The 26,853-nt window shown below is 54.8% G+C and overlaps 1 protein-coding gene across 1 annotated transcript in view; it reads right to left on the reverse strand.

Annotated features, from left to right (window-relative positions):
* Positions 1-15,080: 15,080 nt before the first annotated feature.
* Positions 15,081-26,853, reverse strand: part of HS6ST2 (heparan sulfate 6-O-sulfotransferase 2) — a 148,325-nt gene continuing 136,552 nt past the window's right edge. Inside the window, exon 2 of the mRNA XM_064159096.1 lies at positions 15,081-21,535. Coding sequence (XP_064015166.1) covers positions 20,833-21,535 — 703 coding nt within the window. The 3' untranslated portion in view covers positions 15,081-20,832. The remainder of the gene's footprint in view (positions 21,536-26,853) is intronic.

Consider the following 26,853-nt stretch of genomic DNA (forward strand, 5'->3'; position numbering starts at 1 on the left):
ATTACTGCTCTTCTTCAGCTGGAGTCTATTATTTTCTGGTGTCCCTTGGTTTGACTCACACCACGTCCCCACCTCGGCACAGAGCAGGTTAAGAAGCAGGCTTCTCTCTCTGGGTGGACCTGGAGGTGCTTTACGTCTCCAGCCACATGTCAGCTGCTCACAGCACCCTTTGGAGGCAGCCTGGCTTGGGTAACTTGGGCTGGGATTAGCACCAGAACTGCAGCACTTCAGCAAGTTGCTTGGCTGGTGGTTGTGGAGGGTCTGCATCCGAGGCTGGATGTTCAGGAGGGTTGTGCATGCAGTGCTGTGAGCTTTAAATCAGAGAATCACAGAATCAGGCAGGGCTGGAAGGGACCACAAGGAGCAGCCAGTTCCAACCTCCCTGCCATGCCCAGGGACACCCTACCCTAGAGCAGGCTGCACACAGCCTCAGCCAGCCTGGCCTCAAACACCTCCAGCCATGGGGCCTCCACCACCTCCCTGGGCAACCCATGCCAGCCTCTCACCACTCTCCTGCTCAACAACTTCCTCCTCACCTCCAGCCTCACTCTCCCCACCTCCACCTTTGCTCCATTCCCCTCAGTCCTGGCACTCCCTGACAGCCTCAAAAGTCCCTCCCCAGCTTTTCTGTAGCCCCCTTCAGATGCTGGAAGGCCACAAGAAGGTCACCTGGGAGCCTTCTTTTCTGCAGCCTGCACAGCCCCAACTCTTTCAGTCTGTGCTCACAGCAGAGCTGCTGCAGCCCTCTGAGCATCCTCCTGGCCCTGCTCTGGACACTCTCCAGCATCTCCACAGCCCTCTTGTCCCAGGGGCTCCAGAACTGGATGCAGGACTCCAGGTGGGGTCTCAGCAGAGCACAGCAGAGGGGGAGAATCCCCTCCCTGGCCCTGTTGGCCACACTTCTGCTGCTGCAGCCCAGGCTCTGCTTGGCTTTCTGGGCTGCAAGTGCACACTGCTGGCTCCTGTTGAGCTTCTCCTGCAGCAGCACCCCCAAGTCTCTCTCCTCAGGGCTGCTCTCCAGCCACTCACTGCCCAGGGAGGAGCCACAGAGAGGAGGAACTGGAAGATGCTGGACCTCCATTCTCAGGTGGGTTGCCCCAAGGAAAGGGAGGAAGCCAGAGAGGACCAGTTTGGAGCTCTTCAGCTTCTCATCTCTGTTCCAAAATCTCCTGGGTAGGAATTACAGAGGAGAGATTCCTGTCTTCATCAGGAATTTGGAGGGAAGGCATTTGCCCCTTTGCACCCCTACTCTGCTCTGGTGAGACCTCACCTGGAGTACTGTGTCCAGCTCTGGGACCCTCCAAACCAGAAGGACATGAATCTGCTGAAGCAGGTCCAGAGGATGCCACAAAGATGATCAGAGTTCTGGAACACTTCCTCTTTGGGGACAGGCCAAGAGAAGAGAAGGCTCCAGGGAGACCTTAGAGCTGCATTACAATATCTGAAGGGGACCTACAGGAAAGCTGGGGCAGGACTGTTTAGAAGGGCCTGTGGTGACTGGATGAGGGGCACTGGTTTGAAACTGGAGCCAGAGAGATTTAGGTTGGACATCAGGAGGAAGTTCTGCACAGTGAGGACATTCAGTGTTAAGCCTGCTGGGAACCTGAGCAAGAGCAACCTGATCTAGGTGAAGGTGTCCCTGCTGCCCACAGGGTGGGTAGAAAAGATGACCTTCAAGGGTTCCCTCTAACCTGATGCACTCTGTTCTCTCCAGCTGGAGAGCTGTAACCAGTGGAGCCCCCAAGGGATCAGTGCTGGGGCCAGTCCTGTTCTACATCTTCATCAATGACATTGATCAGGGCACAGACAGACTGAGTCTGCTCAGCAAGTTTGCTGCTGACACCAATCTGGGAGGCTTGGCTGAGACAGCTGCAGGAAGCTATCCAGAGAGACCTGGGCAGACAGAGCTGGGCACAGAGGAGAGAGATGAGGTTCAACAAGGACAAGTGCAGAGTCCTGCACCAGGGGAGGGATAATAAACTGCACCAGCACAGGCTGGGAGGTGACTGCTGGAGAGCAGCTCTGTGGGGTGACCCTGGAATCATCTCCCAAGGGAAGCAGTGGAGTGCCCTGCACTGGGCAGCTGAAGGCTCAGCTTGCCAGGGTGCTGGGACAGCTGATTGCAACTGTGCTGTCACCTGGAAAGGTTGGGCCAGATGATCCTTGGGGTCCCTTCCTACCCATCCTTCTGTGATCCCATGGCATGCCACGATCAGTTGAACACCTTCAGCAAGGTAAATCCTGGTAGAGCATTAGAGATCTTCTACTTTCAGCAGCTGGAACTCAGCACATCTCGACTGTCCACAACCACAACCACCAAACTGCCACTCCCTGATGTGTCACCCTCTGCTCCTGGCAGCTGGGGAGGCTTTGCTCAGCTTCCCTTCTCTTTTGGAACAAACTGCTGCAGCAGAGAGATCCTCAGAGGTGGAAAAGGGAATAAAAGAGAAAGACAAGCCCTGGGTGGTGGTGACAGTGACAGATGTGATGGTGCAGGCTGTAGATTGTGATTTTTTATTAATAACTCTGCACTGCAGAGCTCAGTTAGGAGGAGAAGGAGTGCCTGGGTGCGTGAGGAGGACAGCTTTGTTCTTTGGGCTTGCAAGAGATGCAGCCCAACATCCCAGGCAGAAAACACCAAAAGGGAACAAGGACTCACAAAGGCAGTGGGTGGTTGTCAGCATCACCAGGTCCATGCAGGGAAGAAGGCCTCCAAGTCTGGGTAGTCAGGCTTTGAGTTGAGGTGACTCAGAGCAGCAAAGGAAAGGAAGGGGAAAAATGCTCTCAGTTACTTTGTAGGAGCAGATAAGGGAGACTCAGATGTGTTAAACTGAAGGCTTGAGGAGATTTTCTTTGCAGTGGAATACCCATTGCTTGGTTCCTTCCTCCCTTCCCTCCACGCTGGGGGACTCAGAATGCTTGGAGAAGGTCCAGCAGAGGGCTACGAGGATGATGAGGGGACTGGAGCACTGCCTGATGAGGAAAGGCTGAGGGACCTGGGGCTTATTAGCCTGGAGAAGAGAAGACTGAGAGGGGATTTAGCCAATGTTTATAACTATCTGAGAGCTGGGGGTCAGGAGGGGAGACACAGGCTCTGCTCACTGCTCCCTGGGATAGGACAAGGAGCAATGGATGGAAGCTGCAGCACAGGAGGTTCCAGCTCAGCACAAGGGGAACTTCTTGCCTGTAAGTGTCTCAGAGCACTGGCACAGGCTGCCCAGAGAGGTTGTGGAGAAACCTCTCTGGGGTGAAGGAAAGTCTCTTTCTCTGGAGCCTCTCAAGGCCTGTCTGGATGTGCTCCTGTGTGACCTGAACTAGGCTGTGTGGTCCTGCTCTGGCAGGGGGGTTGGACTGGATGATCATTTAGGGTCCCTTCCAACCCCTGACATCCTGTGATGTCTTTGGGTCCCTTCCAACCCCTGTGATCCTGTGGTCCCTTTCTCCAACAAAAGTGTTCCTGTCCCCCACCCTGCCGACATCAACCACTCAGAGATGTGCAGAGCCAGGCAAGGTGCTTTGGGAAGTGGCTCAATGGCCGTGGTGGTGTTAGGTTGCCAGGTGGATCTCTGAGCTCTTTTCCAGCCCAAACGATGCTCTGTCTCCCTGGGGGGAGGGCTCCCTCTCTGCAGCTGCAGACACAGACGCCTCCGCTGGGCAGCCCCGGAGGAGCTGCACTGCAGGGAGGACCCCGGTGGCTGCAGGGGCAGGCAGGCAGGGCCCGGCAGAGAGCCAGAGTGCCAGCGTGGGGTGAACACACTGTCCCCTGCACCTCACTGCCCTGCTGAGGGGAAGGAAGCCAAGCTTCGGAGGGAGGGGAGCAGGAGGGGCTCAGGCTGCCGGGGGCTGCTGCTCCCCAGCCTTGGTCACCGTGCGCAGGCAGAGGAAAGCTTCTGCCCCTGGGGTGGCCACTGAGCCACTTGGGCTCTGCTTCCCCAGGGCCTCTTCTGCTCGGGCTTGGCTCGCAGTGGCTGCGGAGCCCATCCTGGCCGCCCAGCAGGGAGCTGCGGGGCTGCAGCCTGCAGCGAGGCAGTGATGTGTGCTTCTCTGCAAGCCAAGGGGCGCTCGGAGGAACCCCACCCAAGCCCTGCGCCGGCTCACTGCCTGCCGGCGCTGCCCCTGCCCTCCGCGGCCGCAGCCTGCTCCCGGCCCGGGCACATGCGGGGCACCGGTGGTGAATGGAGCCCAGTCAGCCCCGCAGCCAGCCCCCGCACTGCCCGTACCTGGCACCGCACTGCTGCTCCTGGGAGAGGTTCAGCCCCGACACTGCCCTTACTGGGCACCGAACTGCTGCTCCTGGGAGAGGTTCAGCCCCGACACTGCCCTTACTGGGCACCGAACTGCTGCTCCTGGGAGAGGTTCAGCCCCGACACTGACCATACCTGGCACCGAACTGCTGCTCCTGGGAGAGGTTCAGCCCCGACACTGACCATACCTGGCACCGAACTGCTGCTCCTGGGAGAGGTTCAGCCCTGACACTGACCATACCTGGCACTGAACTGCTGCTCCTGGGAGAGGTTCAGCCCCGACACTGCCCTTACCTGGCACTGAACTGCTGCTCCTGGGAGAGGTTCAGCCCCGACACTGACCATACCTGGCACCCAACTGCTGCTCCTGGGAGAGGTTCAGCCCCGACACTGCCCTTACTGGGCACCGAACTGCTGCTCCTGGGAGAGGTTCAGCCCCGACACTGACCATACCTGGCACCCAACTGCTGCTCCTGCGAGAGGTTCAGCCCCGACACTGCCCTTACCTGGCACCGAACTGCTGCACCTGGGAGAGGTTCAGCCCCGACACTGCCCTTACCTGGCACCCAACTGCTGCTCCTGGGAGAGATTCAGCCCCGACACTGCCCTTACCGGGCACTGAACTGCTGCACCTGGGAGAGGTTCAGCCCCGACACTGCCCTTACCTGGCACCCAACTGCTGCTCCTGGGAGAGATTCAGCCCCGACACTGACCATACCTGGCACCGAACTGCTGCTCCTGGGAGAGGTTCAGCCCCGACACTGACCATACCTGGCACCCAACTGCTGCTCCTGGGAGAGGTTCAGCCCCGACACTGACCATACCTGGCACCCAACTGCTGCTCCTGGGAGAGGTTCAGCCCCGACACTGCCCTTACCTGGCACTGAACTGCTGCTCCTGGGAGAGGTTCAGCCCCGACACTGCCCTTACCTGGCACCGAACTGCTGCTCCTGGGAGAGGTTCAGCCCCGACACTGCCCTTACCTGGCACCCAACTGCTGCTCCTGGGAGAGGTTCAGCCCCGACACTGACCATACCTGGCACCGAACTGCTGCTCCTGGGAGAGGTTCAGCCCCGACACTGACCATACCTGGCACCCAACTGCTGCTCCTGGGAGAGGTTCAGCCCCGACACTGACCATACCTGGCACCCAACTGCTGCTCCTGGGAGAGGTTCAGCCCCGACACTGCCCTTACCTGGCACCCAACTGCTGCTCCTGCGAGAGGTTCAGCCCTGACACTGCCCTTACCTGGCACTGAACTGCTGCTCCTGGGAGAGGTTCAGCCCCGACACTGCCCTTACCTGGCACCGAACTGCTGCACCTGGGAGAGGTTCAGCCCCGACACTGCCCTTACCGGGCACTGAACTGCTGCTCCTGGGAGAGGTTCAGCCCCGACACTGACCATACCTGGCACCGAACTGCTGCTCCTGGGAGAGGTTCAGCCCCGACACTGCCCTTACCTGGCACTGAACTGCTGCTCCTGGGAGAGGTTCAGCCCCGACACTGCCCTTACCTGGCACCGAACTGCTGCTCCTGGGAGAGGTTCAGCCCCGACACTGCCCTTACCGGGCACTGAACTGCTGCTCCTGGGAGAGGTTCAGCCCCGACACTGCCCTTACCTGGCACCGAACTGCTGCTCCTGGGAGAGGTTCAGCCCCGACACTGCCCTTACCTGGCACCGAACTGCTGCACCTGGGAGAGGTTCAGCCCTGACACTGCCCTTACCTGGCACCGAACTGCTGCTCATGGGAGAGGTTCAGCCCCGACACTGCCCTTACCGGGCACTGAACTGCTGCTCCTGGGAGAGGTCAGGGTGGGAAAAGCAGCAGCACTGTGAGGCTGAGGCAAGCTGTGATCGCTGGAGTGATGGGCTGAAGGAGCCAGCATGTGGGCATGTGGGCACAGGCTCTGCCTCCAGCAGGGCCTCCCATTCACAAGTGTTTGGCTGACTGGAAGACAGCTCTGGGCGAGTTGAGGAGAGCCCTGCAGAGAAGCCTGCCTGGCAAGCCCTGGCAGAAAGCCACAGCTTTATGGTGGTACAGCATGAGAGCATCCAGGAGGGGAGAGGGGTTTGAGGAAGACACTGGTGCAGGTTGCCCAAGGAGACGGTGGAAGTCTCATTCCTGGAGGTGTTTAAGGCCAGGCTGGATGTAGCTCTGAGCAACCTGATCTAGCGTGAGGTGTCCTCGCCCATGGCAGAGGGGTTGGAAATGGATGATCCTTGAGGTCTCTTCCAGCCCTGACACTTCTATGATTCTATGGTCCCAAACCTCCAGAGCTTTCTGCAGAAGGCTCAGTCATGGAAGCAATCACCCCCTGAGCACCTGAGGCAGAGGAGCCCAAGTTAGAGGAATCTGTTCACTGTCTGCAGTTCAACCCCACCTTTGCTAGAGCAGGGTCACTTAGGGCAGGCCACACAGGGACATGTCCAGGCAGAATGCTGGAAAGTGAACCAGCCAGGCTGCTCTTTCACCACTTTCCCCTCCCCTCCCCTCTTCTCTAGCTGCCCATCCAATATCTGCTGCAATAAAAAAGGCAAATTAGGAAACAATGTGGTCTGTCTGTGTGTTGTAAACTGGGAGAGCAGCTGCTGCTCCTGGGCTAAACAGGAAGCCTTGCTATGAGAGCCATAAAAAGCACTTTCCACTTTCAGTTGCTGCATCATATTGCAAAGGATGGCCTCATGCCAGCCCTGCTGCTTTGCTTTATTACCTCAACTGAGTACAGTAGTGTGGAACAACACAGAGGACACAGCTCTGTCCCTCTTAGAATCATAGAATCAGGCAGGGCTGGAAGGGACCACAAGGAGCAGCCAGTTCCAACCCCCCTGCCATGCCCAGGGACACCCTGCCCTAGAGCAGGCTGCACACAGCCTCAGCCAGCCTGGCCTTAAACACCTCCAGCCATGGGGCCTCAACCACCTCCCTGGGCAACCCATTCCAGCCTCTCACCACTCTCCTGCTCAACAACTTCCTCCTCACAGAGAGTCTGACTCTCCCCACCTCCAGCTTTGCTCCGTTCCCCCCAGTCCTGGCACTCCCTCACAGCCTCAGAAGTCCCTCCCTTGTGCCATGAGGTGACTTGAGATGCATCCTGGAAGGAGAAAAAGATTTTCCCAGCCTTACACAGCACGTAACATATAATCTTCCTGCTGTCTTCCTCCAAATCATGGCATCACAGAATATCAGGGGCTGGAAGGACCTCCAAAGCTCATCCAGTCAACCCCCCTGCCAGAGCTGGGTCACCTATACCAGATCACACTGCAATGCACCCAGGCAGAGTTTGAGTATCTCCAGAGGAGAACACAACCAGTTCCAACCCTCCCACCACACCCAGAGACCTTTCCCCACAGATCACACCAACAACAGACAGTGTCTGGTGTGTATCTCAGACCATGCTGCAGTAATCTCTCCACCTCCAACTTAAATAACCCTCCCTGGGTCATGGATGGCTTCAGGACAGGACTGATGCTCAGTAGGTATCAACCTTTCCCTGATGGGTGCCATTTCTTCCTCCAGTGTCACTGCTCCAGGCAGAAGCACACATCAGGCTTCATTAGAAGCTTAAAGCTGCTCTAAAACTGATCCCAGAATGATAGAATTGTTTGGGTTGGAGAAGACCTCTAAGCTCACCCAGTCCAACCAGTCTCTAACTCTGCCAAGGCTGGGGCTAAACCATGGCCCTCAGCAGCACCACAGCTCTGCCTCTTCCAAACACCTCCAGGGATGGGGATTCAGCCACCTCCCTGGGCAGCTTGTGACAGCCTTTGAGAACCCTTTCAGTTGAGAAGTGTCTTCTAATGTCCAAGCTAAGCCTCTCCTGGTGCAACCTGGGGCCATTTCCTCTCACTTGTCACCAGGGAGAAGAGGCTTGACCCCCACCTGGCTCCAACCTCCTTCCAGAGAGCTGTAGAGAGCCCATCCAAGGGAGATCCAAGACGATCCAAGAGACATGATCCAAGAGAGATCTAGGGTGCCCTGAGAGAGAAATGTGTGCCAAAGATCCTGAGTGCAGCTGGGTCAGAAGCAGCCCAGCCTGCACCTTCCCCACTGCACCAGAGCAGAAGCTTTGTTTCAGCATTACTCAGCTGGTAGTTTTTCCTCCCCACGCCAACCACCGTGGGAGAGGCCAGCAGGGATTGCCACTCCTTACACCACCACAGCTCAGACCTGTGCTCCTCGAAGTGAGAGGGTGATGTGGATCCCCACCTGCCAAGCTGAGCACCTGCTGCTGTGCCATGGCTCAGCTGGAATCTTGGGAAGCCTTGGCAAGGGGATTGCTGGTGCCTGCTCCACGCTCCCAGACTCTTCCTGCAGGTCTCTGTGCCCTGTGGTAGGTCTTTTACACAGAACAACAGAATGGTGGAGTTTGGAATGGACCTCTGGAGGTCATCTACTCCAATCCCCCCACTAAAGCAGGGTCAACCACAGCAGGTTGCCAGGATCACAATGTCCAGGTGGGTTTTAAAAGTCTCCAGAGAAGACTCCACAACCTCTCTGGGCAGCCTGCTCCAGGGCTCTGTCACCCTCACTGTAAAGAAGCTCCTCCTCCTGTGGAGCTGAAACCTTCTCTGTTCCACTTTGTAGCTGTTGCTCCTTGGCTTATTCATAGAATCAAGTAGGCTGGAAGAGAGCTCCAAGCTCAGCCAGCCCAACCTAGCACCCAGCCCTGCCCAACCAACCAGACCATGGCACTAAGTGCCCCAGCCAGGCTTGGCTTCAACACCTCCAGGCACGGCCACTCCACCACCTCCCTGGGCAGCCCATTCCAATGCCAATCACTCTCTCTGACAACAACTTCCTAACAACATCCAGCCTAGACCTGCCCTGGCACAGCTTGAGACTGTGTCCCCTTCTTCTGTTGCTGCTTGCCTGGCAGCAGAGCCCAACCCCACCTGGCTACAGCCTCCCTGCAGGCAGCTGCAGACAGCAATGAGCTCTGCCCTGAGCCTCCTCTTCTGCAGGCTGCACACCCCCAGCTCCCTCAGCCTCTCCTCACAGGGCTGTGCTCCAGGCCCCTCCCCAGCCTTGCTGCCCTTCTCCAAACACCTTCCAGCATCTCAACATCTCTCTGCAATGGAGGAGCCCAGAACTGGACACAGCACTCCAGGGGTGGCCTGAGCAGTGCTGAGCATAGGGGCAGTAGAACCACTTTATTTTCAACAAAACTGCCCCTCCAACATCCCCTCCTCCCACCCCCAAGACAGCTGTTTGCAGGATTTACTCCTCAAAGACACCTATTTTCCCAGGGGAGAGAGCAGGGGCCAGGGCTCGGAGAAGAGCAGGAGCCTGGCAGCATCCTGGGGATTGGCTTTTGCTCAGCTCCCTCTAGTGCACACAACCCAAAAAGCCATTTCAGGCCGGCGCTGGAGCTTCTGCACCAAGAGATTGAACAGCACAGGCACTGAAAATGTCTTTCCAGGGGGAACTCTTTGCTCTGGCAGCAATCTACCGTTTTGCACAGGAAAGAAAAACCAAACCCAACAAACCTCCTCCTATAGATGGTAGGTAGTAGCTGATCATGAGCCAGGCTGCATGGGTGGATCTTCGATCACATTCTGTGCTCCACAACCTCCCTGGAGGTGCTCAAGGCCAGGCTGGATGAGGCTTTGAGTGACCTGCTCTAGTGGGAGGTGTCCCTGCCTATGGCAGGGGGTTGGAACTGGATGACCCTCGAGGTCCTTTCCAGCCTAAACCATGCTGTGATTCTATGATTTGGGTAAGGGCTGCCAGGGACTGCAGACCCCAGGCCCTCTTTATCACAGCTCCTGCTCTGCACCTGACAGACCTATCACAGACAGTGATGCTTCAGCTGCTGCCCTGGTGGCCTGGGATGGAAAATCTCTGCCCTCAGAGTGAATCCAGTGAGCCCCATCCTGCTGAGCACTGATGGGGGAGAAACTGAGAGTCAGGTGTTGCAGTTCTGATCTCAAAAATCATTGAATTGTTTGGGCTGGGAAAGTCCCCTAAGCTCATCCAGCCCAACAGCACCACCATGGCCACCAAACCCTGTCCCCATGTGCAGTGGCCACAGGTTTCCTGAACACCTTCAGGCATGGGGACTCCACCACCTCCCTGGGCAGCCTCTGCCAATCCCTGACCACTCTTGCACCAAAGACATTTTTCTTCATCTCTAACCTAACCCTCCTCTGGCACAATTCCAGACCATTCCCCCTCATCCCATCACCTGATACTGAGGAGAAGAGACCAACCCCACCTCACTCCAACATCCTCTCAGGGAGCTGTAGAGAGCAATGAGGTCTTCCTGCAGCCTTTTCTTCTCCACACTAACTCCCCCCCAGCCCACTTTGGGACATGGCTCAGTGGTCTCAGCTCATCTCAGTGACCTCAGCTCATCTCAGCTCATCTCAGAGCTCATTCCCAGCTGAAACAGTTCTTTGACTCTGTGACGTTCAGAAAGCTGAGACCACTGAGAGGAGGCAGTCTTAGTGCCCTGAAAAGCAAACATTCAGCCCTCACTAGAAACATTTTGCTTAGCTTCACATTTTTCCCCTTCCAACATTGCACAGCCCCCAAAACAAAAGGCAGCACAACCTCACCTGCCTGGCCTGGTGCATCCTCACAGGGCTGAAGTGCATGACAGAGCTGCTGGGCAGAGAGCTGGGCTAATTTGGCTGATAGATTCCTCTGGAAGCTTAGAGGCAAATTCAATTTCAGGTCTAAACTTGTCACTGTGTCTCTAGAGAAGGCAGAGCAGCAATATTAGCATGAGGGCAGTGCAGTTGACTCCCAACTGAAGAAATGGATTAAATGAAATTACACTCCTCCCTGATGAGGCTGCTGCAACAGGGAGATGGCTTCAGGAGAGGCAGAATTGGATTTTCATCCTTGTGATCTTTGGTTCAGGAAGGTTTTGTGCAGGCTGCTCACTGAGTCACAGGCTCACAGGTTCACAGGATGTTAGGGGTTAGAAGGCACCCAAAGAGATCATCCAGTCTAACTCTCAACACAGGTTTGCATGCTCGTGCTGCAAAAGGTAAGAAAGCCAAACCCAACACTATCACCACCTTTGCAGCCAGCAAGTACCACCTGGAGATTCCTGTAAACACACAGAACAGCCTCTCAGAACCTCATTTCTGGTGGCAGCACAAGTGCAAAACTCTTAAAGTCCAGGTGTTCAAAGGCTCACAGGATGTCAGGGGTTTGAAGGCACCAAAGGAGATCATCCAGTCCAAGCCCCTGCCAGAGCAGGACCATCCAATCGAGCTCAGGGCACACAGGAACACATCCAGACAGGCCTGGAAAGGCTCCAGAGAAGGAGACTCCACAACCTCTCTGGGCAGCCTGTGCCAGGGCTCTGGGACCCTTCCAGGAAAGAAGTTCCCCCTTGTGTTGAGCTGGAACCTCCTGTGCTGCAGCTTCCATCCATTGCTCCTTGTCCTATCCCAGGGAGCAGTGAGCAGAGCCTGTCCCCCCACTCCTGGCAGCCCTCAGATACTTACAAACATTGATCAAATCCCCTCTCAGTCTTCTCCAGACTAAGCAGCCCCAGGGCCCTCAGCCTCTCCTCATCAGCCATGCCCTCCAGTCCCCTCATCATCCTCATAGCTCTCCACTATACCCTCTAAGCAGATCCCTGTCCCTATCAAACTGGGAAGCCCAAACCTGAACACAGTATTCAAGATGAGGTCTCAGCAGGGCAGAGGTGGAGGAGAACCTCTCTTGATCTGCTGGACACACTCTGCTTAATGCACCTCAGGACCCCATAGGCTCCCCTGGCCACCAGGGCACACTGCTGCCACCAGCATGGTTGGACTGGACGATCTGCAAGGAATTTTCCAACCCAAATGGTTCAGTAATTCCATGATGAGTTTGCCAGGTTGCCTCAACTGTGTGCTAGTTTGGGCTGAAATTTAAAGAGAGGAGCTGGATCAGTTTTCCTTCTCTCTCCCCCTCAGTGATTTCATGAGCTGAAATTCTACCTGCACTCAGATCTGTCAGCTCTTGTCCCTGGCTCTGATAATGCTGGATAATGTGGAAATTACAACACCCCCCCCCCTAAAAAATACCACCAACTAAACAAAAACCAACCCCAAAAGTCCCCACAAAAATTGCACTAACTGGCAGCAGCCCTGAATTACAGCCCACTAAATCACATCCAGTGAGAGCCAAGGGCATCCTAGGGGGTACCAGGGAAAGTGTGGCCAGCAGGGCTGGGGAGGTTCTTCTCCCCCTCTGCTCTGCCCTGAGACCACACCTGCAATGCTGTGTCCAGTTCTGGGCTAGCCAGCTCAGGAGAGACAGAGACCTGCTGGAGAGAGGCCAGGGGAGAGCCATGAGGATGAGTGGGGGACTTGAGCATCTCCCCTGTGGAGAGAGACTGAGAGCCCTGGGGCTGGTTAGTGTGGAGAGGAGGAGGCTGAGAGCAGATCTGATCCATGTGTACAAACACCTGAGGGGTGGGGGTCAAGTGGAGGGGGCCAAGCTCTTTTTGGTGGTCAGCAGCAGTAAGCCAAGGAGCAACAGCTACAAACTGGACCAGAGAAGGTTTCAGCTCAACAGAAGGAGAAACTTCTTTGGTGTGAGGGTGACAGAGCCCTGGAGCAGGCTGCCAAGAGGGATCGTGGAGTTTCCTTCTCTGGAGACTTTCAAGACCCCCCTGGGTGCATTCCTGTGTGAACTACCCTTAGGTGATCCTGCCTTGGCATGGAGATTGGACTGGATGATGTCCAGAGGTCCCTCCCAACCTCTAAACCTCTGTGATTCTGTGCTAGAGAAAACAGGTTGCAAAATCCCCTGACAAGATTCAGCTGAGCTGATGCCAACAAGCCCTAGGTACCAGCTGCCTTTTAGGAACATTTTACTCCCAAACCATCAGCCCCAGAGGTGGTATCTTTCAAGGCCACATAGGTCTCACAGCTATCAGCCTTTTGGAGGGCAAAATGAACCAACACAGTCCCTTTATCATCTGATCTTTGGAGGTGCCTTCCAGCCCCTACCATTCTATGATTCCATATTGTGGTCTGAACCTTGGCTGGGGAGGTTCAGGCTGGAGATGAGGAAAAACATCTTTGGTGCAAGAGTGGTCAGGGATTGGCACCCAGGGGGGTGATGGAGTCACCATGCCTGGAGGTGTTCATGACACCTGTGGCCATGGCACTTGGGGACATGGATGGATGGCCATGGTGGTGGCTGGGTTGATGTTTGGACTGGATGATAGAATCATAGAATCAACCAGGTTGGAAGAGACCTCCAAGCTCATCCAGTCCAACCTAGCACCCAGCCCTAACCAGTCAACCAGACCATGGCACTAAGTGCCTCATCCAGTCTTCTCTTGAAGACCCCCAGGGACGGTGCCTCCACCACCTCCCTGGGCAGCTTAGAGGTCTTCTCCTACTGAAACCCTTCTATGATATTAGTGCTGCACATCCCCATCTTCAAAGCAGCCCTGGGCTCCACACCAGCTGCTCCAGCACTGCTGCTGCCAACATCTCTACCTGGCAGGCACTTTAGAGACATCTGGGTGCTCAGAAGTGTTTCCTTTACATGTGCCCAAGCCTTCCAACACTCAGTGGAGGCTCTGAGTGCTGTTTGATTCACTGCTGCAGCTCCTCAGCTTCGGCTGTTTGTCTGTCCAAACACAGCCCCCGCCCCTTCCCCCCTGCAGTCGATGTTTTCTCAGCTGTCACAGTGCTCCTCTCTACAGGCAGCTCCAATTGCTTCCACACAAGCCTTCAGAGGAGCATCTTGCCTGACCTCCATGCCATTAGCAGCTTCCTCAGTGAGCTAATAGACTCCTGCATCAAGCCGTGTCAGTCATCTGCAGCTTCTCCAGCAGATCCCTCCACTCCCTGCTCCCCAGGACTCAAGAAGCCTTGCAGAGGTAAGATGCCCTTGCAGGCATTCACAGGAGGAAGGGCACCTTGTCCTCACAGGGGAATTTGATTAGGTCAAGGCAAGGCCTCCTATGGGCACCTTCAGGTCCTACCAGCACAATGTGAGTCCTGCAAGTGTACAGATCTTGTGCAGCCACCAGGAAGAAACCAAACACCCCACAGCCTGACCCCAACCGTGAGAAAGCATCCCTTCTAGTCCAGCTGGGGCAGCATCCTCAATTCGTTCTTACCTGCTATGGCATCCACAGCTGCTGGAGCTCCTTCGTGTTTTGGGGGTGAGCCCAGCAGGGGAGAGTGGAAGGCAGTGGAAGGCAGCAGCGAGGCAACCTCCTCCAGAGCCAGCTGGAGCAAAAGAGGAGGGCAGCCTCTAAAGGAAGAAGAGAAACCATACACATACACACCCAGAGGAACTAGCCCTTCATGATGCTGCAGGCCAGGGACACTCGTGTTTAAACCCAGCAGAAACCAGGCCCCTCCCCAGCCTTGCTGCCCTTCTCTCAACACCTTCCAGCACCTCAACAGCTCTCTGCAATGGAGGAGCCCAGAACTGGACACAGCACTCCAGGGGTGGCCTGAGCAGTGCTGAGCACAGGGGCACAAGAACCTCTCTTGTCCTGCTGCCCACACTGCTCCTGAGCCAGCCCAGGATGCCATTGGCTCTGCTGCTCACCTGGGCACACTGCTGCCTCCTCTTCAGCTCCTCTCTGCCTGGCTGCTCTCAGTCACTCTGGCCCCAGCCTGTAGTGTTGCTTGGGGTTGCTGTGATCAAAGTGCAATACTTTGCACTTGGGACTTGTTAAACACCTGACAGCCTGCCCAGGTCTCTCTGCAGAGCTCTCCTACCCTTTAACAGCTCCACAGCTGCTCCCAACTTGGTGTCATCTGCAAACTCACTGCTGCTGAACTCAATCCCCTCATCCAGACCATCACTAAAGCCCCATGCAATCCCCAAGGTGCCATCAAAGCAAGAAGAGAGCAGGTTGAGAAAACCAGCAGGCTGTAGTTCCATTTTATTGATCAGCTCTATGGGTAAGTTACACAATCAGAGTCAGTGGATCAGCCTGGAGATCTACACAGTTAAGACAGCAGCTACAGTGGGAATCAGTCCAGCCTGACATGGTCATGACAGGAGAAAGAAAAAGGGGTCCCTTCACATTTGTACATCCCCCTATGTACAATAAACAGGATACACAAAGGTAAAAAAAAAAGGGGGAAATGAAAGAAAACCCCAAACCAACTGAAAGCCTCTTGTAAACCATGCACACCACAGCCTGGAAACCAAATGCCCCTCCTGCAACAGGCCCTCCAGCCCCACTCCACCCCCCACCCTCCCCCCACCCAAACCCAAAGTCCTGGTTGCAGCAATGCCTGTGAGTTTGAAGAGCCAAAGGTTTTCCCCTGGAAAAAGAAAGAAACAAACATAAAAAAAACCCCAAGTACAATCAAGACATCATATTGGCAGCTGCAGCCTGCATTGGAGTAACAAAAATAACTCTGCTGTACAGGAAGGGATGCTCTACCCCAGAGCTGCTTAGTGCAGGGGACTGGGCTGCTGCTGCTGCTGTGCTGCTCGTACCCTGCCCCTTGCAGGCTTGATGCCCCCCACCCTGCGGGCTGCAAAGCAACCTCAGCTGTAACCCAACCTTCAGAGAGCTTGGGCACGGTGCAGTGAGATGTCTGTAAAGCTCACAGGATGTCAGGGGTTGGAAGGGACTCAAGGACATCGAGTCCAACCCTCCCCTACACCTGTCAGAGCTGGACCATACAATCTAGCTCAGGTCACACAGGGCTATGCCCAGACAGGACTGGAAAGTCTCCAGAGAAGGAGACTCCACAATCTCTCTGGGCAGCCTGTGCCAGTGCTCTGGGACCCTTCCAGGAAAGGAGCTGATGCTGTGCCTGCCCTGGCCTCGTGGTGTACAGAACGTTACAGGTGGAAGGCGATAGTGCAAGTGAGCCTTGTAAGCATCACGTCCATTGGGGCAGAGAGTGCACCTTTTGGGGTGCCACCAGCACCCACACCAAGATGGCCTGGCTGGTGCCAAGCTCAGGAGCATTGCAGATTGCATGCAGAGTGTCTGAGCTGGCAGAATGCACAGGCCAAGCCTTGCAGAGGTGGCTTCAGTGGACGTTAGTTTTGCATAGAGATTTATAGGAGCCCCTGGCACCTCCTGCCCCATCTCCTCTCCCTGCCGGTCCAGGGGAGGCTGAAGGGCTGGAGGGGTGAGCCCAGCCCAACCACACAGCCTACACCCCAGCAAAGCCTGCTCAGGAGAGGGCTGCTGCAGCCCTGTGCACCCTGTAACCTCCTCATCCTGTACAACTATGGCTATGGTTAAAATTGGTTCCCCTTGTCTGGAGTCATCGTTCAGCTGCCAGCGCTAAGAAGGGCTCAAGAGCATAGAGAGAAAGAGAGAGAAAAAAACCCCACAGCCCTGTTCTTACCTGCTGTGGCAAAGATTCACTGTGAGTAAATCCCACCACTAAGTGAAAAATCAGAATCAGGCAGGTTGGAAGAGAGCTCCAAGCTCAGCCAGCCCAACCTAGCACCCAGCCCTGCCCAACCAACCAGACCATGGCACTAAGTGCCCCAGCCAGGCTTGGCTTCAACACCTCCAGGCACAGCCACTCCACCACCTCCCTGGGCAGCCCATTCCAATGCCAATCACTCTCTCTGCCAACAACTTCCTAACAACATCCAGCCTAGACCTGCCCTGGCACAGCTTGAGGCTGTGTCCCCTTCTGTTGCTGCTTGCCTGGCAGCAGAGCCCAACCCCACCTGGCTACATAAGGCTGCTGCCCTGGCTGACAAACCAGGACTGAACTGGGGACCTCTGAGAGTGGCAACAACAGATTTGCTCTTTGTGTTAGAGCAGGAAATCAGAGCTGATGAGAACTTTTCATCTGATCTGGCTTGCAAGGAACCTCAACAAATGCTCCTTAGGGCAGCTACACGGAATCAGGCTGACTCACCACCTCCTGCAGTACCAGCTCCAGAGCTGAGCTGCAGAGCTCTCCAACAAAACACAGCCTTAGGATAAATGGCTTTGCTGCAAGAGTGCTCAGGGATTGGAATTGGGAAAAGAAACTGACCCCCACCTGGCTACAATCTCCCTTCAGGTAGCTGTAGACAGCAATGAGGTCTGCCCTGAGCCTCCTCTTCTCCAGCCTGCACATCCCCAGCTCCCTCAGCTGTGAGTCCTCCTCACAGGACTTGTGGAGCTCTTCTTCCATCAATCAATTCCCTTAGGAATCTTGCCAGGATTAAAAGAGCTTCATGACTTGTTTTAAGAGACACTACACAAAACATCTCTCTTTATACCACCAATTAGTGAGAAGGAAGGAAGAAGTTGAAGCATCCTGGAGCCCTCATGGGTAAGAATGGCTTAACATTCAGACACTGCCACAGGAGCTCAGTTTGCAAAACCCTTTGTGGGCCATGAGGATGTGCTGTTAAGTCTTCCAAGAAGGGTTAAAAACTCAGTGCCCTGGGAAAAAACAAAGATGCTGGCAGCAGCATCTTTAACCTTGGCATTGAGGTCAGAAAATTATGCAGGACTCTTTTATTTATTTATCATTTTATTATTTCATTTAATTATTATTGTTGTTGTTGTTGTTGTTTTTAACCTTAATATGAGACAGACCAAGCTTAAAATTCTAAACAGCAGTTAGGTAGAAAAAAAAAAGTTTAAAACTGGAAGTATTTATAGAACTAGAGGAATTATTTCTGTTCCTTGTTGTTGTTCTGTTGTGGTTTGCCTTGGTTTCAAAGCCAATACCACCCAGAAAACTAATCAATGTGGTGGTTGTTGGTTCTCTTCTAGACCTTTTCTGTTCCTTTTGCCACCCATTCACAGGCTCACAGGATGTCAGGGGTTGGAAGGGAGCCAAGGAGATCATCCAGTCCAGCCTCCCTGCCAGAGCAGCACCACACAATCTAGCTCAGGGCACACAGGAACACATCCAGACAGGCCTGGAAAGGCTCCAGAGAAGGAGACTCCACAGCCTCCCTGGGCAGCCTGTGCTAGTGCTCTGGGACCCTTCCAGGAAAGAAGTTCCCCCTTGTGTTGAGCTGGAACCTCCTGTGCTGCAGCTTCCATCCATTGCTCCTTGTCCTGTCCCAGGGAGCAGTGAGCAGAGCCTGTCCCCACCTCCTGACCCCCAGCCCTCAGATACTTACAAACATTGATCAAATCCCCTCTCAGTCTTCTCTTCTCCAGACTAAGCAGCCCCAGGTCCCTCAGCCTCTCCTCATCAGCCATGCCCTCCAGTCCCCTCATCATCCTCATAGCTCTCCACTGGACCCTCTCCAGCAGATCCTTGTCCCTCTTCAACTGGGGAGCCCAGAACCTGAAGGCAGTATTCAAGACCACCAGGTCAAGAAAGATGATCAGCAGTTGGTGCCCTTGAAAAGCCTTTATGGAAAGAAAACTGAGAGCAAACCAAAGGGGAAAATAACAGCAAAACAAAGAGGTTTGTTGGGTTTTTTTTGCTCATCTACTGTACTGTGAGAGGCTGCTAAATGCTCAGTAGTAGGAAAGGAGTTTGCTTCCCAGAGAGATTTCAGCCGAGCATCATAGACATTTTCTAGCATCATAACTAATTTATTATGGATTTATTTTTATCCCCCCCATCCCCTTTTCTTTTTCTTCTTGTTTAAACAAACACCCAAGCAACCACTTCCAATTCCCCCCTTTTCCCTTTTTTTCCCCCTTAAATAAACACCCAAGAAACCAGTTACAATTTCTCCCTCTTTTTTTTTGTTGTTTAAATGCCCAAACAACCATTTCCAACCCCCACCTCCTTTTTTTTGCTTAAACCTCCAAGCAACCACTTCCAATTCCCCCCCTCCCTTTTTTCTCCTTAAATAAACCTCCAAGCAACCACTTCCAATTCCCCCCCTCCCTTTTTTTCTCCTTAAATAAACCTCCAAGCAACCACTTCCAATTCCCCTCCTCCTTTTTTTCCCTTTAAATAAGCACCCAAGCAACCACTTCCAATCCCCCTCCCATTTTCTTGTTTAAATAGATCTCCAAGCAACCATTTCCAATCCACTCCCATTATTTTTTGCTTAAACACTCCCATTTTTCTCCCCTTTCCTTTTTTCCCCCTTAAATAAATACCCAAGCAACCATTCTCAATTTCCCCCCCTTTCCTTTTTTCCCTTAAACATCCAAGCAACCACTTCCAATTTCCCCTTTCCCTCTTTACCCCTGCTCAACTAAACACCCAAGCAACCACTTCCAATTTCCCCTTTCCTTCTTTTCCCCTGCTCAACTAAACACCCAAGCAACCACTTCCAATTTCCCCTTTCCTTCTTTACCCCTGCTCAACTAAACACCCAAGCAACCACTTCCAATTTCCCCTTTCCTTCTTCTCCCCTGCTCAACTAAACACCCAAGCAACCACTTCCAATTTCCCCTTTCCTTCTTCTCCCCTGCTCAACTAAACACCCAAGCAACCACTTCCAATTTCCCCTTTCCTTCTTTTCCCCTGCTCAACTAAACACCCAAGCAACCACTTCCAATTTCCCCTTTCCTTCTTCTCCCTTGCTTAACTAAACACCCAAGGAACCACTTCCAATTTCCCCTTTCCTTCTTTTCCCCTGCTCAACTAAACACCCAAGCAACCACTTCCAATTTCCCCTTTCCTTCTTCTCCCCTGCTCAACTAAACACCCAAGCAACCACTTCCAATTTCCCCTTTCCTTCTTTTCCCCTGCTCAACTAAACACCCAAGCAACCACTTCCAATTTCCCCTTTCCCTCTTTACCCCTGCTCAACTAAACACCCAAGCAACCACTTCCAATTTCCCCTTTCCCTCTTTACCCCTGCTCAACTAAACACCCAAGCAACCACTTCCAATTTCCCCATTCCCTCTTTACCCCTGCTCAACTAAACACCCAAGCAACCACTTCCAATTTCCCCTTTCCCTCTTTACCCCTGCTCAACTAAACACCCAAGCAACCACTTCCAATTTCCCCTTTCCCTCTTTTCCCCTGCTTAACTAAACACCCAAGCAACCACTTCCAATTTCCCCTTTCCCTCTTTTCCCCTGCTTAACTAAACACCCAAGCAACCACTTCCAATTTCCCCTTTCCTTTTTCTCCCCTGATTAATTAAACACCCAAGCAACCACTTCCAATTTCCCCTTTCCTTTTTCTCTCCTGATTAATTAAACACCCAAGCAACCACTTCCAATTTCCCCTTTCCTTTTTCTCCCCTGATTAATTAAACACCCAAGCAACCACTTCCAATTTCCCCTTACCTTTTTCTCCCCTGATTAATTAAACACCCAAGCAACCACTTCCAATTTCCCCTTTCCTTTTTCTCTCCTGATTAATTAAACACCCAAGGACCACTTCCAATTTTTTTCCTCCCTCTTTCCTTGTTTTTTTTTTCCCCTTAAGTTCAAATATACCTCCCAGCACCCAATTCCAACCACCATTAACCTCCCAGCACCCATTTCCAATCACCCTACCCGTCCGCCGGATGCCGTAAGTAACCCAACCCCCGCCCACCTCCCAGGGACGACTCCGTCGCGCGCTAAGGTGAAGTGTTCCACGTACAGTACAACATTGACTGCGAAGGCAACTGCAAAGGCAACATTTTAAACCTCTTCTTGCTCCCAACCCCTCTGCCTGCACCTCCTCCCTCCCCTCCCACCTTCCAGGTTGGCGGCTTGGGTGCTGCTGCGCTTCCAGAGTCCCCCAGAGCCTCCCTTTTCCCCGCCACTACCGCCGCCAGCGCTCCACGTTCCCTATGTAGTCGGCGCTGGAGCCGTTCTCCGCCCGCTCCCGCAGCCGCGCCTGCTTGGCCCGCAGGATCTTGCGCTGCTCCTGGCGTTTCCGCCGCGCCTCCTGGTGCTCCTTCTGCCTCATGTACTGGTAGCGCTGCAGGAACAGGTCTTTTGCATAATCGTACAGCTCCACGTCTAAAAAATTGAGGGCCTGGATGCGCCGCTGAGTCTGCTCGTCCATCTCCACGCTGGAGGCCCTCGTGCTGTTGTACTGCGTGAAGGGCGAGATGAAGTTCATGTTGAAAGTCTTCTCAAAGAGGTACTGAGTCTTGCGCTGGAACTCGGTGAGGCCGAAGAAAGCCATCCTCTTCAGGTTCTCCTTGGCGCTGTCCAGCAGGACCTTGTTTCTCTGCTCCTCCGGCATGACCGACAGGTTGTAGCAACCCACCAGGCTGAGGTCGGAGAGCATGCGGACCTGGCGGTTGTTGGCCAGGTTGTAGGGGCAGTCCATGAACTCCTGCAGGGAGCAGCCCGACCAGTCGTCCCCCGCGTAGCAGCTGGGCAGCTCCTCGGTGGTGGGGGAGCGCCCGTCGCAGACGTGCAGCGACGCCTTCCAGGTGGCTCCCCGCTGGACGTGGCGCCATTCGCTCAGGTAGCGGGAGACAGGGTCACGCAGGATGGTGATGTAGTAGAAGTTCCTGCCCGGGAGGAGAGGAAGGCAGAGGCTTTAGAATCACAGAATCAACCAGCTTGGAAGAGACCTCCAAGCTCAGCCAGCCCAACCTAGCACCCAGCCCTGCCCAACCAACCAGACCATGGCACTAAGTGCCCCAGCCAGGCTTGGCTTCAACACCTCCAGCCATGGCCACTCCACCACCTCCCTGGGCAGCCCATTCCAATGCCAATCACTCTCTCTGACAACAACTTCCTAACAACATCCAGCCTAGACCTGCCCTGGCACAGCTTGAGACTCTGTCCCCTTGTTCTGTTGCTGCTTGCCTGGCAGCAGAGCCCAACCCCACCTGGCTACAGCCTCCCTGCAGGCAGCTGCAGACAGCAATGAGCTCTGCCCTGAGGCTCCTCTGCTGCAGGCTGCACCCCCCCAGCTCCCTCAGCCTCTCCTCACAGGGTTTGTGTTCCAGGCCCCTCCCCAGCCTTGCTGCCCTTCTCCAAACACCTTCCAGCACCTCAACATCTCTCTGCAATGGAGGAGCCCAGAACTGGACACAGCACTGCAGGTGTGGCCTGAGCAGTGCTGAGCACAGGAGCACAAGAACCTCCCTTGTCCTGCTGCCCACACTGCTCCTCAGCCAGCCCAGGATGCCATTGGCTCTGCTGCCCACCTGGGCACACTGCTGCCTCCTCTGCAGTTCCTCTCTCCCAGCACCCCCAGCTCCCTCTCTGCCTGGCTGCTCTCACCCACTCTGTCCCCAGCCTGTAGTGCTGCTTGGGGTTGTTGTGGCCAAAGTGCAGAACCCTGCACCTGGCCTTGTCCAATCTCATCCTATTGGCCTCTGCCCACCCAACTGTACTAACCCTGGCCCTGCACTGAGTATGTGTGATTCTGCAGCATAAACATGTCACCTGAACATGGTGGAGGTGTGCAAGGGCTTTGGAGGAGGACCTGCCCTTGTCACCCATTGCTGATTAAGCATGCCTTACCTGATAACACTCTGCTTGTTGTGAGGTTTCCTTTCCACGAGTCAGGCCCACCCTCCTGCCACCCACCCTCTATGTATTGATCAGCAGCATTCAATGTCCTAGTCTGAAGCTAGCTGGACTATTTTGGTGAGAGGAATTAGCCTCTAGGCTGTGATAAGGAAGCAATGGTGATGTAGAACCATAGAATCAGTCAGGGTTGGAAGGGACCACAAGGATCACCTAGTTCCAACCTCTCTGCCCACCAGCACCCCCAAGTCCCTCTCCTCAGGGCTGCTCTCCAGCCACTCACTGCCCAGGCCCGATTGGTGCTTGGCATTGCCTCCACCCAGCTGCAGGACCTTGCCCTTGGTCTTGTTGAAGCTCCTGAGCTTGGTTTGTGCCCACCTCTGCAGCCTGTGCAGGTCCCTCTGGGTGGATCCCTGCCCTCCAGCCTGGCTGCTGCACCACACAGCTTGGTGTGGTCAGCAAACTTGCTGAGGCTGCACTCAGTGCCTCTGTCCGTGGCACCATGTCTACTGCACTCATAGGCTTGCTGAGATGGATGCAACAAGAACATGAATACAGATAACAGAGTTGTTCTCTCTGGCTGCCTCCCTTCTGTCCCTAACCTGCTGTCTGTGTAATCCCTCTGCTTCCTTACCCTTGGCCAAACTCACCTTGAACGTAAGGCAAAGCAGAGGGGTGGAAAGGAGGTGGCAGGGTGGTTGGGAGCCCCTCCTGGGGGCTCTGGTTTCTGGCAGGGCTGCTGTGCTCCTGTATTACCTTTTAACTTGTCTATTGCTGTCTAGAGCTGTAGCTACTGTAAATGCCTGCTTATATCTTGTGCTAAGCTGTAAATACAAAGCTCCATTCTAATTCCCAGCTCGGCTGAGTCTAGCCTGGGTGATTTTCTCAAGTGTGGGAGGGGCAGGGAACACCCAACCCATCACACTGAGCTTCCCCTGGCTTTCCCCAGCGGTCCCATCAGGCCAGCCTGCAGCCAGCCCTCTGCTGCCTGCCGCTTCCTTCAGCAGCAAAGCCACTAGATGTCAATGTTCCACAGAAAACCGGCTCCGAGGGGACCAGAAAGGGAATCGCAGGCGCCAAAAGCAGCCAGCTTTTGGTGCTGGATGAGAGGCCATTCCCCTTCCCACTTAGAGCATCCCAGCTGATAACTAACTAACCGAGGGGAAAGCAGAATGAACCTGCAAACCAGACGCAGCCCAGAAGCCAGTGCAGCTTGGACACAACAACATCTCCTGCTGGGAAAGCAGGGATATCCCAAGCAGCTCCCAAGCTCACCTGGGTGCTACTGCCCCCCTGCCTCTGAGGGGTTTGGCCACAGGTTCACACAGGCAAAGGGAAGCAAAGCTCCTGCTCAAGTGTCATTGAGCTGCCTCGCAGTGAGAGCTGGAGTGAACTGGGAGCAAGGAGCAAGCTCACTGCCATGTTTGCACACCCAGTGCAGCAGCTTCGGATTGTCCCTTGCAAGGATGGGAAGCGTTTTGCTCTGTCTCATCTCAGTGCATCTCTGGCAGCACTGGAGAAGCCAACCTGGCAAAGGGAAAGGGGGTTCCACCAGCACCATCACTCACTGCAGTGAGCAGCACTTGGCTCCAGCCAGACCTCTTTTGATGCAACAACAACACCACCACAGTCTGGTGAGGGTCCTTGACATGGGCAAACAGAGCATCTCTGGGGCAAACTGAAGCCCTTCCTTTAACTCCTGTCAGGATTCCTCATTCTTGGATCTAGTTGAGAATCACAGAGCCATTAAGACTGAAAAAAAACAACCCTGAGATCATCAAGTCCACCCACCAACTCAACACCACCATGGCCACCAAACCCTGTCCCCAAGTGCCACAGCCACAGGTTTCCTGAACACCTCCAGGGATAGGGACTCCACCACCTCCCTGGGCAGCCTCTGCCAATCCCTGACCACTCTTGCACCAAAGACATCTTTCCTCAGCTCCAACCTAAACGTTTTCTGGTGCAACTTGAGGCCATTTCTTCTCATCACTTGTTACTAGGCAGAAGAGTCCAACCCCCCCCCTTACTGCAGCCTCCTCTCAGGGAGCTGTAGAGAGCAATGAGTTCTGCCCTCAGCCTCCTCTTCTCCACACTAAATCCCCCCAGCTCCCTCAGCTGCTCCTCCCCTGCCCTGCTCTCCAGACCCTTCCTCAGCTTTGTTGCCCTTCCCTGGACACACTCCAGCCCCTCAACGTCCTTCTTGTACTGAGGGCCCCAACACTGAACCCAGTCCTGGAGGTGTGGGGGTGCTGCTGGCTGAGGGGAAGGCCAGGCCAGCCAAGCCTTGTGTCCTTAGGTCAGCACAGCAATCGATGGGCAGTTAATGCAAGAAGGGAAACAAACCCTCAGCCAAGATTGATCGAGTGAGCATTTCATCGTTGCTCAAACCCTTCAGCCACTCTTCCTTTGTGCTCTTGGTTCACAGGCAGTGGTGACAAAGCACCTCCCTTGGCTGCTGTTGTAAAAACAAAAGGATGAATAAGAACTTGCAGGCTGGCAGGAGAGACCTTGCAGGCTGTAACAGATCACCACCACCGCAGGTGGCTGGCAGCCTCATCCCGGCAGATATCTCCATCAGCCTCCGTCAGGGGGAAATGGGAGGGACAGGAGGCTGAGTGAAGATATTCACAAGACTCTGCAGCAAGCATGGAGTGGTCTGGGCTCCCACTAGCACCACTCACGCAGGAAGCCAATCCACCAGCAGGAATGCTGGAGAGATGCTCCAGGTGGAGCCCACATCTCCCAAGCAGCACTACAGGCTGGGGCCAGAGTGGCTGAGAGCAGGCAGGCAGAGAGGGAGCTGGGGGTGCTGGCAGAGAGGAGCTGCAGAGGAGGCAGCAGTGTGCCCAGGTGGGCAGCAGAGCCAATGGCATCCTGGGCTGGCTGAGGAGCAGTGTGGGCAGCAGGACAAGGGAGGTTCTTCTACCCCTGTGCTCAGCACTGCTCAGGCCACCCCTGGAGTGCTGTGTCCAGTTCTGGGCTCCTGCATTGCAGAGAGATGTTGAGGTGCTGGAAGGTGTTGAGAGAAGGGCAGCAAGGCTGGGGAGGAGCCTGGCCCTGCTCAGGCCAGGCAGGATCATAAAATCATAGAATCAAGCAGGTTGGAAGAGAGCTCCAAGCTCAGCCAGCCCAACCTAGCACTCAGCCCTGGCCAACCAACCAGACCATGGTACTAAGTGCCCCAGCCAGGCTTAGGGATGGCGACTCCACCACCTGGAGCTGCAGACAGCAATGAGCTGTGCCCTGAGCCTCCTCTGCTGCAGGCTGCACACCCCCAGCTCCCTCAGCCTCTCCTCACAGGGCTGTGCTCCAGGCCCCTCCCCAGCCTTGCTGCCCTTCTCCAGACACCTTCCAGCACCTCAACATCTCTCTTGAATCAGGGAGCCCAGAACTGGACTTTCTTGGGTTTCTCTGATGAAATTCTCCTGGCAGAGTGGTGCCACTTTGGGAATGCCAGCTTTTGGGTTTGCCCCAAGCCCTTCTTCTCATCCAAGTTAGAAACCATGGCAGGTCCAGGAAAGCAGCTTTGCTGCTCTGAACTGAGCTTCAAAAGAGTCACAAAAGCTTTAATGCATCATCAAGTCAGAGCTGTGCCAGAGATGGCTTTGGCCACCAGTAATCAGAGCATCCTTCTGCTGGAGCTGGGAGGAAGGCTGAGAGCACTGCCATTATTTTTAGCTCTGTACGTAACAGCTTGTTCTTTCTGCTGTCTAAACAGAGGGGAGTTGAGCTCCTGCCTGCTCCTTGAAGCTTGTGCTTCAGAGCCTGAGACAACATGTTTGAGGGTAGAGCTCAGGCTCTCCTGTGAATCATCCCTCCAGCTTCAAGAGCTGCTCTCCTCAAACGTGGGCTTTCTACTGAAGCTGAGCTGGATGCCTGCGAAGCTGCGAACACAGGGAGCCGGCAGGCAGCTGGGAAAGCAGGCTGACCCTGCAGCCAGCAGCAAGCTGAGATGCTCTGACAGTTCCTTGCCCCTGGAATCTCCCTGCTCACAGCTGTAGCCTGGAGGAAGGTGAGGACCCAGCAGCCCCACAACGCTGAGTTTTCTCTCCACGCTGCACCGCTTGCTCTGTGCTGAGCCCTCAGCCCCTCGCGTTGCTTTCGGGAGCAGGGAATTATGTGCACAGGATCCATTACAGCAGAAGAGCTCAGGAAAGGTCAGAAGCTCCCCTCAGATAAACTCCTGCTGACAGCTCCCATCGTCTGCTGGGGGGTGAAGGCTGGGCTCTCCTGGTCCCACAGGTGGGACAAGGGAAGTGGGGAAAGGAGCAGAGACAGGCAGGGCGATGTGCTGGAAGCCAGCGGTGGGGACACAGCTCAGCCTCCCCACAGCTGCAGCAGTGCC

Source organism: Pogoniulus pusillus, chromosome 19 (assembly GCF_015220805.1).
Source record: "Pogoniulus pusillus isolate bPogPus1 chromosome 19, bPogPus1.pri, whole genome shotgun sequence".
NCBI lineage: Eukaryota > Metazoa > Chordata > Aves > Piciformes > Lybiidae > Pogoniulus > Pogoniulus pusillus.